This window comes from Tupaia chinensis, unplaced genomic scaffold (assembly GCF_000334495.1).
Source record: "Tupaia chinensis unplaced genomic scaffold, TupChi_1.0 Scaffold000710_1, whole genome shotgun sequence".
NCBI lineage: Eukaryota > Metazoa > Chordata > Mammalia > Scandentia > Tupaiidae > Tupaia > Tupaia belangeri.
The window spans coordinates 1,424,401-1,442,256 of record NW_006160234.1 but is presented as its reverse complement, the minus strand read 5'-3'; the positions used below and the strand labels follow the sequence as shown (position 1 = coordinate 1,442,256).

Genomic DNA, 17,856 nt, shown 5'->3' with positions numbered 1-17,856 from the left:
TTCCTAGCCCCTTTACTTTAGATTTTCTTGAGTGCAAATAGAGTATTGGTAACTTTTCTTACCTTTTCTCCTGTTGCCTGGACAGTTGCCTGTCTCTCTGGCTGCAGGCAACTTTCTTCAAACTGTGTTGGTGATTACTCACAGGTAGAATACATTTTATGTCATGACCCTGTGCATCTACACACTCCCAAACACACAGACAGACTTTCATGAATTGATACTTTATCTTAGAATGTGAAATGTTCTCTGCTGGTATTTGTGTTTCTGTTTTAGACCATGCTATTCTTTTTCATTTTTTCCCCCAAGTGCTATTATTTGAACTCACTAAATTGATTTAATGTCATGACCTGTGGTTTTAGAAAACAAATTGGCTTAAGGTGGGTGGGAATGGAGATTTGCGATGTTCTGCTTAACTTGAACAAAGTTAACAACACGACCAACTGGCTTAAAAGATACCCATGTAGGAGTGGAAAACTCTGCTTTTGCTAAATGGAAACATTCACTTGCAAGTTCTCGCTGGCCCTCCAACATCACTTTGGGCCACAAAGGCACTTTCGTATTGGGGGTTGAGCTGCCTGGGAATCCACAAATAGCCAACTTGTGAGTCCTCATTCTTACCTTTGGATGCTGTTTCTCCGTAGCCCTCAGCAATGCCCTCCACTCCCTGGATGGGGCTACATCTCGTGCAGATTTTGTGGCCTTGTTGGACCAGTTTGGCAACCATTACATTCAGGAAGCGATTTATGGCTTTGAGGAGTCCTGTTCTATCTGGTACCCAAATAAGCAGGTCCAGCGGCGACTCTGGCTGGAATACGAGGACATCAGCAAAGGTGAGTGTCATGTTGTTGGAAGACTCCACACTCCATGAAAGTTCAGGCTTCCTATGCACAATGTGGCATCAAACTTAAGAAGTCTGTAGTGAAAGGACAAGTTCAGAGTTTCAGAGTTTCCCTCTGCTATGTGTCCCTCCTTAAAATTTCCAAGGTTTGGTTGCTAAAACCAAATCTCAAAATGAGTGTGTTTGAGGGAATTTTATTAATAGATACAGGATGAGGTTAAAAAAATAATAAATGGTTACTATGTCAGTTATCATGGTAAGGGTCCTCTAATGGTTTTTGCCAACCACCATCTGTTCTACTACCATGGCAAGAGCAATGTATTAAGCTACTTTGTAAAGTGGAGTAGGATAGGAGAATGGGTCCAGTCTCCTCTACCTACCTCCAATCTCCAACAATCCCAACCTACACTGTTTGAGATCCCCTTATAGCACCTACACAGTGAACCTTCTCTCACTCTACCTTACCCTGTGTTTAGGGTCATTTTTCCTACTGATTTGTGTTATGAGGAAATCTCCATAGGCCCAAGCGTTTATATAGCTCTCAGTAACAACTTCACAAATTAATCCTTGTCTGCGGTCAACAGCAAGTTTGTATTCTGTCCAAGTAAGAATAAGAAAATGGAATTTTTCAAGGCTTCTGAGTTCACCTTCTGGTATAGTAGGAATACCGGCCAGTATATTTGTAGATTGATCAACCAAGACTGCTTTCGAATTGCCATTCATGGAATTTCGTCTGAGCTTATCTGCATGGCATTCTGATGAGGCCAAGTTGTAGAGATATGCCTTGCTAAAGGGCAAGTGATGAATTAATACAATGAAAACTCAAGAAATAGGTCCTCTTAAAATTCAGTGATCAAGAGTCTCCCTGAGACAAGGGACTGTCTGCTGTCAGTGGGCTGCCCTCGTAGATGTGCCCCGGTGGCTGGGATGCTCTTGGCTCTTTGAGCATACAAATTCCCATTCTGCCTGTGCAAGAGGTGACAGAGCCATGATGCTTCTCTTCTGGCTGGGTATTTTCTCCTGGAAGAAGCAAGTGATTTGTGTGTGGGCTACAGCTGCTGAAGGCATTATCTCCCAAGCCCTAATTCCTCTCAACTCAAAGACACTACCACAGGTCTCTGGTACCCCTTCAAACATCAGGATTTATTTTCGTTTGTTGTACTGATTTTTTAAAATTTATTTTTAAGTTTATTTTGTATATTCCTTCACTGTATATCACCACAGCTTGTAAAATGAATTTTCCCAGCATGATATCTTTATCACAGACACCAGTCCAGTTAAAGATATCAGACATGTTCTCATCAACAGTCAGTCCTCTATTTCTGTGACCCTTTAATGTCCCGCCTCTGTTTTTCTCCTTGATTCCTTTCCTCTCAACAAACTTTAGGATCTTAATATTAATAATTTTATTTCAATTTGCCAAGAGAGCAGTGTAATATAAGAAATGTAGGCAAAACTATTGGTTTGTCAGAAAAGTTATGACATGTTTTTCTGTGCAAAAATGCATCATGACTTTTCCAAAGACCCAATAATTCCAACTGGCAAGGCTTTCTTATGGTTCCATAACAGGACTGAACCAAAAAAAAAAAAAGACTTCTATTTCAGTTTTCCAGTGGTTCAAGGATTGCTGGGGCCTGAGATTTTTTTTTTTCTTTCTTTTTCTTTTTTTTTGGGGGGGGAGGGGGGAGAGGCCTTTGCTATAGGGTACGTGCACTCACCAGAAAGACAGAGAGAGACAGAGACAGAAAGCAAGAAATCACCCCTCAGGGAGTATGGCCAGGCCACAATTCCTTCTCCTCTATTCTCCTCCTGGGTTCTTGGGCACGCACGCATATGCACTTGGTGTGAGTTCAAGCCACCAGGTCCAGGACTCGAACCACGGTCGACTACATGGGAGTCCAACAATGTAGCCATTACACCAACCGCTGGTCCCTGGGGCCTGAGATTTCTGGAAGATGAGAGTTTGACTTCACCCAGAGCTTTTGCCTCTATACCTTGCTTTTACCCTGAGCACCATAGTGTCCTTAAATTAACCTTCACACTAAACCTAGAGAGAAATTTGTCCCTGGCCTTGTCATTATGCATCTCCTTCTTCTTGACCTCAAGTCTCTCTCGCCACTCAACAGCTAGTTTTGGCACAAACTGTTCATTTTGGTTCTCTGAAATATGACTTTTATAACTTCTTATTATTGACCCTGAAAGATAGTCAGATATTTTAGATATTCACATTATTTTGGTATCTGCCAATTATCCATGTCAACCACTCAATTCATAAGCCTTACCTCTAAGTTATAGGGTTTGGTTATTTTGCTGTGTTTATGGTTTTTACTGTTAAATATTTCTCTCTTTCTTAAGCAATGCTTTCCTTTTATTCTAGAACCCTGCATGAGGGCATGCTACTGATTAAGAATGATAAGCATTTAAGACAAAGGAAAATGTTCTTCTGTTCTGCACTCTGAGAGGACTGGTGCAGAGTGGAACTTTACACTAGAGGTGACAAGTATACTAAGAGGACTATACCTACCATGACAATCAAGTGACATTGTTGGGGCCATTTCAGTCCTTTGGTGATATGTTCCTGCCTGCTCCTACTTTAAAATTCCACTAGTGAAAAGGGTGTTTATGTTCTTTACTTTTGTAGCTGTGACTAGGTACCTAAAAGTTTTTATAAATGGAATAAAAAGTTTGTCAGAGCGAAATGAAATGGAAAGAGCACAGAATGTAGGGGTTGAAAATCTGGGATCAACCAAGCAATGTTGACCAGTCAGTTGCAAATCAGGACCTCATCTGTAATGCCCTCTAGGATCTACCAGCTCTGATAGCTTATGGGTCCTTATGACTCTCCCTTCATGAGGGAAGTACTCTCAGGTTAGGCATTTGAGTAAAGTGGTCTCCTATTCTCTCTACAAAATTCTCAAGAGTAAACTCCATACCTCATTCACTTTGAATTTGCAGAATCGTTTGTAGCATAGAGCAAGGCACTAACAGCTAAAGTTTATGGGGGTTGCTGTTGTTGTCAGTGACAGTGTTAGTAATGCTGGTAAAGCCCTTCTGATCAATGACTTCCTTGTGGGTTTTCTTGTAGACATGTAGCATGCTGTAGTTATGCCTATCGGTGAGAATTTAGGATCGGATATTTTTAGCCAGCTCTTCACGAGGAAGCCCTCCATTTCAATGGAGGGCTTAGTGGTCATACTACCATTATGTGGTTTGGCTACATTTAGGATAACCTGCTTCTAGATAAATCTGATGGGAGCCCATGAACCTCTACATCTATTTATTTTATTTTAGTTTTTTGCCATAGGACACATGTGCTAGCCAGAGGAGAAAGACAGAGATCTAGAGAGAAGGAAAATGAGCAATCACCACACAGGGGCTGTCCATGCCACAATCCCTCCTTCACTTTCCTCTCAGAATTTTGGGCACACATGTATGTGTGCCCAGCATGAGTTTCAAGCTGCCAGGTCTGAGACTCAAACTGTGAAAACCCAGCCACTTTAACCACCATGCCACCTGTTGGCTCCTCTATGTTTGTTTGTTTGTTTTGTTTGTTTGTTTTTTTACTTTTCTAAGATTATTGTATCTATCTTAATTTTTTTTACAGAGTAAATAAAGATTATCAGAGAGGGAATTTCCCAATCTCCTCATTTTCCGTGTCTAAACTTACATCTACTCGCACTCTTTTTTACTTACATGTTTTTAACTGTGTCACTCCATGGAAACGGCAGTGGAACAGGAAATCAAGGGCTTCTCCCTCAAAGGGTCACTGAAATCTGTGCTGGACCATTCCTTCTATCTCAGCTAATGAATGTATCCCCCCCTTGACCAGGTTCATCTTCTTTAAAATGCTCTCTTCCCTTGGTGTCTCCAGTCTCATTCCATTCAGATTCTCATCATAAATCTTAGGTCTATATTTTTTATTCTTTCTTGTCTTTATTCCTCCAAAAAACACATTTGCAATGGGGCCACTTTCCAGGCCTTCATCCTTACCATATTTCCCTTCTTCACCATTGCTGGATGTTGCCCTTTTCATGTACTTGAAGCTTCACCTCTAATCCTCTTCTTTTCCTGACGTTCAAAATGTCATTTTGATTTTGAGTGTTTAAACTTTCTGCTCAGATATTCTAGAAGTACCTCAGCCATCAACTTTTCTTTTCTCTTCTCACATCCACTTTTAGATTCATGAACTTCATTGATGGGTCAAAATGTAAAGTGAGGAGTTCTTGTTGTTCTTCTCCATCCACATGCAAACATTATGAAGTCCTGTCTTTTTCACCAACTAAATATTTCAACAGGTATTTCTTCCTCTCTATTTCTTCAAGGCTGTATGCATTTACAGCATCAACTCTCATAAAACCTATTGAAAGAGCTTCCTTATGCATCTCCTTTGCTTCAGTTTTCTGCCACCCTACTCCATTCTGCAGTCACCATCTGTTATCTTTCTTAAATGCAATTTAATGACATCACTCCTCAGCTTGAAGCCCTTCGCTAACTCCTCACTGCCTTCTCAAGCATGAACAGCATGGCTTCCCTCCCTCTGTTAGTTCCCTATGACTGTTGTAACAAATTACCGTAGTAGCTTAAAACAACACAAATTTATCCTCTTACAGTTCTGGAGGCCAGAAGTCTAAAATCAGCCTTATTGAGCTAAATTCAAGGTATTAGCAGGGCCGGTTTCATCTAGAAGTTCTGGGGGAGAATCTCATTCCTTGCCCTTTCCAGCTTTTGGAGACCACCAGCATTCTTTGGCTTGTAGTCCCTCTCTCCATCTGCAAAGTGTGTCACTCCATTTCTGAGTCAAGTGGTCTTCTCTGTCTGTGACCTCTCTGCATTCCCCTTTTTAAAGAATCCTAGTGATACCATTGGGCCAACCCAGATAATCCAAGATAGTCTTCCCATCTCAAGAATCTTAATTTAATCACATCTAGAAAATCTCCTTTGCCACTCACAAAGGTAATGTTAAAAAATTCCAGCAATCAGGACTGTGGGGGGCCGCTATTCACTCTCCACTCTGATGATATAAGATCACTCGCTATCACTCCACAACTTTCTCATTTGCTTCCATCACTTTTAGGGCCAGAGACACTCTCTCCCTCCCAGTCCAGGGTCCCATATATGCTCTCTAATTCTCCATAACAACTCTGTCTCACTCAGAAATTATTTCTTAGGCCCCACTCACACCCTCCATTTGCAACTCTTTTTCTCCCTTTCCCTGGTATCTGTTCTGATTCCTAATTTCTGAGAGGATCTCCTCCTCTTTCCATGCCTTTAGGCTCAGAAAATTCATTTTCCTGGTTATAATTTCTGCCTTTTACTTGTATTTTTAAATTGCCCCCTTTGGGCCTATGAATTGCCATTTGCAATGAAGTGATATTCTGCCCAGCATCAAATTTCAACTTCGGTCCAAGACTAAGATTCTCCCCTGCTTTGAAAAAGGGAATTGAAATTTTTCACACGCCTGAATTGACTTGTATAGTTCTCATTCTATCTAACCTTGCCCTCCATTTTACTTCCGACTACCAGCTCCTCCTTCCTGCTCTGTAAGAGCTCACTCAGACGTTACCCCTTCCACTCCTTCCTTGATTCTGCCCATTTTAGGCTCTGTAGTTCTGTGTATGTATTCTTTTACAGCACTATGTACTCTTCCCTTACTGTCATTTTCCTATATGACTATTACCCTCATAAGACATTTGACAGCAGAAACCTTCTTTTTTTCTTTCTTCTTTCAAAAGTTTATTTAAAATATTCAAAATGAAACACAGGGTAAAATTTAAAAAAAAAAAAAAAAGCTGACCATCGAATGTATGTCTGGGACGAAGTACAGAACAGTGGATGGCATCTTGTTAATCTTTTGAGTTCTCATTCCTGAAGGTGCCTGGGATGTAATTAGCATCCACAGATTGCTGAAGGGATTAATCTTGATCTTTTCTTTTACTCCAGAAGTAAAGAGCTATTGATTGGTTGCTCCTAGGGAAGCAACCATGAAAAAAGTGAGCTTTCTTCGAATAAGAACTTCCGGGGGTTTAATTTTAATCCCGCAGTGATGCAATAAGCACAGTAGATTTTTCTTTTTTTTTTTTCTATTTTACCCTCCATTCAGGAGTGGATTTCCTCAGGTCTTTCTTCCCTTCCTTTTCCAATATCACTCCTATTGTTACGTTAGACTTGACCTTTGCCATCGCCTTCTATCATTGCTTTTGGCGCATATCAGTGGGGTTATTTAGGTTGACAAATTGCAATACAGAAGCTCTTCCTTTCGCTGACTGTACCTTCTAGTCCATAATCCACTTTTTTTTTCTAGTCAGTTTTCTTTTTCACTGGGGAAGCTTAGAAGGATGACTTCCTTTTTCTCCAAGACATAGCTGGGAGTTTTTCTCCTTAGATGACTCTTAGCTCTAGGTAGTAATAAGTCAGAGAAAGAAGTAAATGTGACCTCGCATTTCCGTTACACTGGGTGACATGTTTTTCCCTTTCCACAAATCTGTTTCTGTGTGAAGAGAGCTCAGGATAGATTCAAATCGTCCCTCTCTCAGGATAGTGAGCAGACTTCAGAGATGGCTGAACCAAAACCATAGCTGAATCAGCAAACAGCCTTCTGATACTAGTCTGGAGTGGTGGTCAACAGGTACTTGGTCTTTTGTAGTTAAGTTACAGTTCTTAGACTAGTTTGCATGATTGTAGTACATGGCATAAAAAATCTGATAAAGTTAAGGACACAAATGTACAGAAATCCAATGAAATGTAATAACTTAAGATTTCTGTAATGGTTTACATTTAACAGCCCGAGGGTTGCAAACCAACCCCAGAGGATCCTTCTATATACATTTACAACAACAAAGTGAGCATTCAAGTAGCAAAGCAATTGCAGCACATAGCTATTTTCTCTAAATGATTAATTAATTCATTCAGTACATGTTTGCTGAGGGCCAGCGATATGCACAGCCGTGCGGTGAGCAGAGAGGGATTCAGAGAAGACAGCAGTCCCAGGCAGACAGGCCTCGTGAAGGTACGGCCAAAGCTGAGCTTGGTGGTGTCATAGAGCTTCGAGAAGAGGCTCGATGTTTTCCTAAACATATATGTGAGGATTTACTTTGAGTCTTCAGGTCCCCAGGGTGATGCAGTGAGTCAGAGGAAATTAGATCTGTAGGTCAAGGGAGAAAGTAACTCAGAATACTATTACCAAAAAGCTCCATTTATTGAGCACTTACTTTAAGCCAGGCACTTTGCGAAGTATGTTACAGAGTTTTTCTCGTTTAGTCCTCAAACATACATGTCACTTAAGTCTTAATCTCCTCCTTGTATAGCTAAGGAAATAAAGTCTCAGAGGGCTTACATTCCTTGCATGAGTAAGTAGCAGAGTCAGCATTAAAAAGAAGCCCTTTACCTTCTGGGAACCACCAGCAATGACTTCCTGCTGTTTCACCTGAAGATCAAGGTAGGAAAATTGGTGGACAAAATGAGGTGGGACCGAGAAATAATTGAAGCCAGGACATTGGATTAAAGTGACACCACAAAGGACCAGGTACCAATCCTGGTTAGACTTTGTGGTGAATCCACTGCCTTTCACTTTGAGTTGATTTTCTGAATTTTTAATTAATTGATAAATTTTAATTGCAAAAGGGTATGCGACATAAAGACAAAGAGAGCAGGAGGGAGCTAGCACCCTCTCTCTTCTCCTCCATTTTCCCTGTTGGGATTTGGGGCATGCACACACATGTGCCCAGTGTGTTTTTCAAGCCACCAGGGCTGGGATTGGAACCACAGTTAGCCATGTAGGATCTGGCTTCCTTAACCACTAAGCTATAGGGTCAGCCCATTTTTTCTGATTTTCTTTTTTTTTTTTTTTTGCCATGATCTATGGTGATGACACAAGTTATTATAGAGTAGCTTTTGTTCTATCCAGTAACGCTTCTCAAAATTTTTTTTTTTTTTTTTAGAGGTTTTTCACGCTGCAGTCCCTTCTCCATTCTCCTCTTGGGATCTTGGGCATGCACGCACATATATCACGGTCAACGGCATGGAAGTCCAAGCGACGTCGCCATTATGCCATCTGCTGGTCCCAATGCTTCTCAAAATCTAACATGCACATGTATTACCTAGGATCTTGTGAAAGTGGAAATTCCTTTTCAATAAAGCTGGATGGGCCTGAGAATCTGAATTTCTGACAAGCTCTCTAGCAGATCCAGGACTATATTCTGAATAGCAAGGTGATACAGTGGTTTTGAAGACCACGAGGCAGCTTTCCTCCTCATCCCTTTTCATCTCATCCAGTACACAAACGCCATCACTGGAGCACAGTGGCCTTCAGGGTGATAGCCTGGTGTCATTCACACCGGAATAGCTTCCACTTTGGACTGAGTTTTTTTATTTAATTTTTTTTATTAAGACATTGATCATTAGGCTTGTGTGCAGAAAATAGCTTGTGTGCAGAATTGAACTGCCTTAATCCCTCAGGCACTGAAAGGAGTTGAATACAAGCCAACCATCAGGATTAAAGGTGATAAGCTGCTTTTCTTAGCTTTGTACTGTAGACAACACCATCCCCATCTTACTATCTCAGGCAAACTCTATCTAGGTTGCTTGAAACAGTATTCAAAAGAGACCTGCATGTTCTTCCTCTAGAAACTGCAAATTGTTAGAGTTCCACGATTTTTTGTTTTTGTTTTTAGACATTTTTGCTATACGGTGTGTGCACTCACTGGAGAGAGACAGAAAGACAGAAAGCGAGAAATCACACCCCTTCCCGGGATTGCCAAGCTGCAATCCTTTCTCCTCCATTCTCCTCTCAGGATTTTGGGTACACGTGCACACACGTCTATGAGTTTCTAGATGCTGGGTCCGGGACTTGAACCATGGTCCACTGTGTGGGAGTCCAGCAACATAACCATTATGCCATCTGCTTGTCCCACATTTTAACATAGGTAGTATTCTGCTTGTTGAGACAATTCTTAGTATGTCACATCCCCCTCATATAATTATAGGGCTGATAATACATCATCCATTCTATACACTTCAGCACTTTATTATGTTGTACTCTAGATTATTCTCAATGACTCCAAATATGTAAACTTTACTTTTACAGCTTGATTGATTGCTTCCTGGGAATGGGCTTATTCATTCATTTATTCAATGCCTTTGGGATCTAGACATTGGTGTAGGCACTGGGCATGGGATGATGGATGATACAGAAAAATGTATGCTTTTATGGTGTTTATGTCCTCGTGAGACAAGGGAGAAAATGGCAAGTGACAAATAAATAAAAACAATCATTATAAATAATAATAGATGCTATGAAAAAGCCAAAACCAACTGATGTGGGGAAGGTTGATTGGAAGATCGAAGGCCGATTAAGATGGTAGGTGGAGAAAAGGTCTCAATGACAGAGAGATGATGGGTGATTTGGGGCTGTGACCTAGAAGATAAGAAAGGAGCCGGCCACACAAAACTCTGAGGGCAGTACGATCCAGGCAGACGAAGCAGCAAACACAAAGCCTTTGCAATTTTTTTTTTTTAAATTCCCATAGCTCCTAGAATAATGTAGGGCATATAGGAGGTAATTGCTAAGTATCAGACTTATAAGCAACATGACTGTAGAGAAAAGAGAGCCGTGTATTCTCTGATGAAATGTATTCTCTGAAAAAACTCTACTTAAGGCCAATCTTGTTCTTTTCCTTAGATTCAGCAAGCTAAAATGGGGTCAGCTTGTTTAGTCCATTTTCCTCTATGCAACATGTAGCTCAATGTGGAACTGGACTGGCCAATGTGATACAGGCCCAGGAGAAATAAGCATATGGCCAGAGGCTTCATAGTACAAACCATGTATTACCAGGCTTTTTATCATGATTAAGTTATGGGCCCCATTCCACAGCTAATTATCTCTGCAAGAAATATGTTGGTGGAAAAACACAAGATAAAGGTTGATGCCCAGAAGAATCTACATCAAATGTGAGAATCGGAGCTTGGCATCATCAGAATTTCCCTATCTTTTGGGGTGAATGCCTCATGTCTTCAGCACTAATCTGTTTAGATTGCCCTTCTCACTCTCTAAGGCAGCATGTTGAGGAAAAGGGCACTAGATTGCCATTTAGAAGAACTGGATTCTTTGTCTCAAGTTGAACCATTAGCCAGCCAGCTGACCTTGGCTAAATTACTTAACCCTCTTCAAAATAGCCTTCTTATCAGTGTAACAAACTGGAATTAGATTAGATTTACACTTCTTCCTACTTTTAATACTCTGTGATTCTATAAACTCAGCAAATGATTTCTTTTCTTTTCTTTTTCTTTTTTTTGAAGAGGTTTTTCCTATAGGACGCGTGTGCTCACCAGACAGAGAAGAGAGACAGAAAGTGAGAAATCACCCTCCAGGGGGGATGGCCACGCCGCAATCCCTTTTCCTCCATTCTCCTCTCAGGATCTTGGGCATGCACGCACATGCGCCTGGTATGAATTTTAAGCCACTGGGTCCAGGACGTGAACCATGGTCGACTACATGGGAGTCCAGCGACATAGCCATTACGCTAACTGCTGGTCTCTGATTCCTTTTTTTAATAAAATAAATATGGTGTGTTTTTTAGAATTATTTTATTATAACTTTCTTTATTTTTTAACTTTGCCAAAGAGGGACAGAGTGAGGAAGAGAGAGGGAAAATGAGAAAGCAAGCCAAGCCCCCAGGTCCAGAACTCAAACCCTAGTCCGCCATGTGGGAGTCCAGCGCCCTTAACCACCATGCCCCTGCCGGCCCCTCAGCAAATGATTTCTGTTTCTGGTAACAGAATGCAATCTTTATAAAAGCCTGATTCAAGGCTGTATAGTGAAATGTTGCTAATGGAGGTATGTTCTAAGACATGCATCATTAGTGATTTCCTCACTGTGTGAACATTGTAGAGTGTACTTAAACAATGTACAGTCTATCACACACCTAGGCTACAAGGTATAGCCTATTACAGTCTCATGGGGATGCCACTGTTTATGTGATCCATTGTTGACCAAAACGATGTTTGTAGCACGTGACTGTATGTTAGCTTGACTGATACACAACCAACGGAGTTTGATGCAGTTGTTTCTAGCAAGGGTCTAGTGTCAGACACAATCACATCCAACTTACCATTACATGTAGCTCTCGAGAAGTTTACTTAATGACTGGAAACCTCAATTTCCATGTCTGTTAATACTTATATGACAGACTCGTGTAGATATTGAACATGAGGATTATGTGTAATGATAATGTCTAGCATTAGGATTCATTATTACTATTACTAACCTTATTATTAGCAGTATTTTAATAAAACTGTATTTCATCTCCCTATTTTTGAACAAAACAACTGCTTAAAACTTTTAAAAACAGGATATCGGTAAAACTACTCCTGGATGGAACTCACTGTTCACAGAAACTAGTGGATATTTCAGAAGTCACAGATCTACTAACCAGGCTAGGGGATCAGGAGGGTCAAACCTCCACTCCAAAAACTGAGACCAGAATCCTTATCCTTTACGAACTATCTGTGGTCCTAGTTATAGGAGAAAAGACCAGAAAACAGGTATCACTTCTCCTACCCATTTCTGAGTTTTTTCTTTTTTTTTTTTTTTTAAGATGGGAGGGTGGAAGGCACGGGGACGGGGGAAGCTGTAAGAATGTGTTCTCTCTGGAAATGGAAAGGATCTCTGGGAAGCTTTTTGATAAACAGCCTAGCTGTTACTGCCTTTTAAGTGGAAAGGAACTGTCAGCTATGTCCTCCAAGGGGGAAAACTCATGAAAGTGACCAGCGGCATCAGCCTTCCCTCTACCTGTGATTCAAAGTCTGTGCAGTCCGACTCCGCTGCTGCATACGGATGCAGAGCCTGATTGCTCTGGGGCCCCAGAGACGGGCCTCTGACCCCATTAACAACCCAGTTCAAATGTAAGTGGATGTTACCTGGGGTCAAGAGAGAACTTAGAGTAGTTTGTGTGTTTTTGCTAGGTTCATATACTTTTATGACTTCAAATAATAATTCTGCTTTAGAAGAACACGTTTGTATTCTCAGAAGTGTAAGGGGGTCAACCATGGCTAAAAGGTAAGGGCTGAGTCTACAAAACTCTGAATTTTCTCCTCTTCTGCCCCATGTTTTACAATGTGCAATGCCATGCACAGTATCCAGCAAGAAGTCAACAAAATTTTTGAATGAGTCAATGAATGTATGCCGTATTTTTTTCTCTTTGTCTTCTTCCATTTCTAAGGGAAATGCCAATATATCATTTAAAAGAGCAATTCCCCAAACACTCACTTCTCTAACCTCTTGGCCCCAGACCATTCTTTGTCACTCTGAAGTCAGACTTTTTCCAGCCGTCATCCTCTTCCCATATTGTCAGACTGGGCTATTGTGTATGTGTGAGGTGGGGTAGTGTTGGATAATGTCGTGTCTGGGAATTTGGCAATAAAAATCATCTAGAAATAAAAACCAAGCAATCAAACACAAGGAAGAACTAGAATCAATTGTTAGGGACTGGATTAGATCAGTTTGTGTGTGTCCAACTTGTGACTGGACACAACTTGGTATTCCAAGTTCAACAACGACCTTTCCTTCACCACCCTCCCTGTAATTGCTTTTCTCTTACAGAGTGAAGAGAAAGGTTTTCTTTGCAGGAAGTAAAGGGATATGTGTTAGCTGTCACATGCAACCTTTGTTCAAATTGAAACACAAAACTTTAAAATATTTTCACCTGGAGGCAACAGATGGTATAATGGTTACATCACTGGACTCCCACGTAGTCGACTGAAGTTCGAGTCCTAGACCCGGTGGCTTAAAACTCACACCAGGTTATGTGTGTAGGCTTGCCCAAAATCCCAATAGGAGAATGGAGGAGAAGGGATTGTGGCCTGGCTTGTCCCCCTGGAGGGTGATTTCTCACTGTCTGTCTCTCAGGCAAGAGCACACGCCCCATAGCAAAAATCACTCTCAAAAAAGCAAAACAAAACAAAGAACTATTTTCACCTAAACCAGCAAATAATCAAACTCTTTTCATATAAGTTCTGATCTATTAGGCTGTTAGCCATTTGTATGTACATTCTTCTGTTGTAAGAGAGAGTGTTTTTCTGAATCAATTGAAACGCTTTGGAAATTGGTTCAATTAATAGAAAATGAAAATGAAGTGTACAAATAGATAAGAAATAAAACCAATGTTAAGGAAATCAGCCAGAAATGAGCAGAGAAGAAATTAATTTTTTTTTAAGAAAATGAAGAGAGTGACATTATTTTAAAACCTAGCCCTAATGGCCAACTACACTACAAAATGCAGATGATTACTGCTACAATAGCCAACGACCCCAGAATATATCATTTTAGTCTCTGTTACTGATGATAGGTAGATGGTTTTCCAATCAGATCAACTTCCCTCTCAAAAACTCCCTGGTGGACTTTCACTTTATTGCTGATATATTGCTGCCTGTAGAGTCAGTGATGTGTAAAACTCAGCTTCACCTTGAGGAAAGGCTATGAATTCCTTTGCAAGATAATGATGTGTATGCATTCATTCAAAAATGCATATGAGTGTTTACAGTAGTTAAGTTATTGTGCTCGGCATTAGCAATACAATGGCCAATTACAGAAGACTTCTAACCTACTGTGGAATTCCAGGCTTTGAGTAGAAAGCTTATCAATTAGCAAGTCAGTATCTATGCCACAGCATGGCTGCCCCCTCAGGAGGACCAGGGAAGGGAGGAGCAAAGCTGTTGCAAAGTCCAGAACACACTCCCCACGTTGATACTGCATCCCATTTCTTGGAAAGTTTCTCACAAAGCAGGGTTTGCTTGTCAATTTCTCAAGTGCCTGAATGGAAGGGGGCTGCTCTCAGGAAGACCGTGAGACATTGGAAGGAGTATGTGTGGAGAGAGATGCAGGATGTATACCTTGCAGCACAAAGCAGTTCTGGGGCAAGGATTGGTGGGGCGAGGTTGGGCCATTTCTGAGACACGTAGGCAGCCCATGAAGGCTTATTTGTAGACTGCTTCGGGTCCGGGGCTGCCCACTGATGCTGAAAAGGAGACAGTCCCTGTCTAAACAGAACTCACACCCTGGGGCTCTAGAAAGCGGCCACACTGATTTCTTGTTAAAACTCAACCTAATTAGAAACGAACAGACAGCTCTGCTGAGTTATAACCACACAAAGCCTATTAACGTGTTTAAGTCTGCAAAGGATAGCATTCATTCCATTGATTCTGAATGTAATACTACAAGAGCCCTCAGTGTAGATGATTGCAAAAACCAAGCAGGTTCAAAAAGACTTTAGAATATCTTTAGCTTTTGTGATTAAAAAAAAAAAGAGGGGGATTTTTTAAAGAGGAAGGAAGGAAGAAAAGAGGGAGGAATGAAGGGAAGGAAAAAGGGAGAGAAGGAAAAAGAAACATCTCTCTAGCTCAATTTGTCGATAAATCTGCCAGTTAGAGCTTGTGGGCTTTGCTGGTGAAATTGAGTGCTTGGGGCGGGGCGGGGGGGAAGCAGTGTCGTGGGCCAGCAGCCAGTACTCCCCTGACGTCTTCTTGCCATGGGGTTTTTCTTTAGTCGAGTTTATTCCTCAGAGGCCCCTCTTTATATGTCCCTCCTCAGCCCCTCTGAAGGCCATAGTGTCTCCTGTCAGTTTATAAGCTTAGTTGATGACCGTGGTATTTGGTTCTATATATATTGATGTGTTTGGGGCATTTATGACTTTATGTATTTTTACTTGATCTGTTTTGCTTCTTCCCTGAGAGCACAGGGTTTCGATCCTCACTTCTTTGCAACTCCCCAAAGGTGTGGCCATAGATTCTGCTCATGGTGGTTCACATTCAATATTGACCAGTAACAAGAATGAGGGTTATCAGCAAATGCCAGCTCCCAACCTTCTCTGGCCTTTGAGTTCTTTTGCAAGGCCAGGTAGAAGGAGGGTTCAGAATGTCCACAATGTCTTCCTTCAAGGGTAATTAATAGATTGGAAACTGTATAGATCATGTATCCTGCTTTTTTTGGCGGTAGAGGCTATTACTGGTCAGTAGATGAACCTAAGAGTAAAATGAAACCAAAGAAAACCTCTCTTTATAACCCAATCATTCTTTTAAAAATTCTCTTATTTTTATTCAGTCAAAATTTATTGAGTATCTAATTTGTACATATAGTGTACCTCTCACCACCCTGTAATGTGAGGGCCATGTCAAAAGGCTAGGACCCCATTTGATTAAGGGTCTTTCTGAGTTGTGCTCAGTCACAATGGCTTTGTTTTACTTGTGCAATTGTGAGAGGCACCTTGCAAAGCAGGGTTCTGTCCCCTGAGGTGTTTCCGGGGTGAGTGTTACTCTAGATCCAGGGCTTGCTGGGCAAGGAACTGTGCCCCACTCAGGGCATCTGCACACAGACCATATGCCCCTGCTTTAGGGCGTTCCCACTCCTCCAGCACCCACAACTCCAAAGGAGAGGAACTGAGGCCCACGATGTGATGACTCCAGTCTGATCACACAGAGAGGAGCAGAACTGAAACTAGAACCTGGGGCTTCATAATTCATCTTCCTGGCCTTACAGAGCTTTGCGTTTGTTTCCTCCTTGTGCTAAGAACCAGGAGGGTTCTGTCCCACTGCTGGGGGATGTCCCTTCAACTTTTATATCTGCCCACAGAGCTGCCCCAGGATCAGCACCCATTGTCATGAGGATGCCAGGCCACATGTGATCATCCACTTAATATTTCCAGCATTATTAGCAAGTATGAACACGATGGCAAATGAAGAAGTCCTCACTGTGCCCAGTTCTTACCTTGCCTTCCCCCACCCCCAAGGAGAGGATTTCATTCCACAATTGCTCACAACTAAATGTGGACCGACCATGGGCAGTGTTGAAATACACTGACGAATGAGAGCCAGACTCTGTCTTCAAGGTGTTCCTATCTGGGAAGTGTCCAGTAAACCAGAAATTACAATGAAGTGCGATAAGCCCTATAAGAGACCTGACCTGGAGCACAGCAGGAGGAGGAAACCTCCCCTGGAGGAAGTGTTCCCACTGAGTGGTGGAGGGTGAAGGAGCAGCACAGACTGTGAAAAGGAGCTCTGGAGAGGACAAAGGCAAGGCATGCGACCCCTGGTGTGAGAAGCTCAGCCCACCTAGGTGTAGGGTAGGAGGCTGGAGAGAGGGGCAGGAGACAGGTTTAAAAGGGCAGCCAGCCATACCCTCTTGCCTGGTTTTCATCTACAAGTCCTTTGAGAGTTACTAAAGGATTTCAGCAGGAAAAGATGTTCCGATTGTGTTTAGAAACATGCATTGAGGAACAGTGTGAAGGGTGGTCTGGAGGTGTGACAATGAGAGATGGATTGACCAGTTGGGAAGACTTGGGAAGGAACCAGGTAGGAACTGCTGAATCTGGACGAAAGGAAGAGATGTCCAGTGGAGGGTGGAGACGGAAATCTAGGAAATGTCGCTTATAGGTGACTCGGGATATGGAGGTCACGGCAGTACCTCCTGGGGGAATGTCCACGGGAGATATAAATGGAAAACCATGTGCTGCAGTCCTTCGACCCAGGCACTACACTGGCTGGCGTGGATTGCTGAGTGGCAGAATCATTGCCTTTTCTGATTGTACAATTTGCTGCTAGATGCTGACGTGCCTGGGGATGCGAAGGCTGAAAACTCACCTCTCTGAGCTGTCTGGCCTTGGCTCACACACCACGAGCACACTTTGAGATAAGAGGGAGGACGGGAACCCACAACTTCACCCCTGCCTTATCTCACAAATAACCTGTGCTTTGGCAGTAGCCCCAAGTGGAAACACCGTGTATCCAGCTCAAGTCTTTATCCTAAAACATCCTTGAACTAGGCCAGATTCAGTTATCTGACCTGACAAGGTTGGGGGTGGGGGGGGACGGCAACAGTGATTCTTTTTTATTATTTTTCTGTTTTTGGAGAGGTTTTTGCTATAGCATGCATGTGCTTGCCAGAAAGACAGAGAGAGACAGAGAAACAGAAAGCGAGATATCACCCCCCCCCAGGGGGATGGCCATGCCACAATCCCTTCTCCTCTATTCTC

General features: G+C 42.0%; 1 protein-coding gene across 1 annotated transcript in view; it reads left to right on the top strand.

Moving 5' to 3' along the window:
* Positions 1 to 17,856, top strand: part of ASTN1 (astrotactin 1) — a gene marked incomplete at its 5' end in the record, with an annotated part of 375,021 nt that overhangs the window by 294,594 nt on the left and 62,571 nt on the right. The window contains one exon of the mRNA XM_027776744.1: positions 642 to 830. Within this exon, the coding sequence (XP_027632545.1) occupies positions 642 to 830 (189 nt within the window). The remainder of the gene's footprint in view (positions 1 to 641; positions 831 to 17,856) is intronic.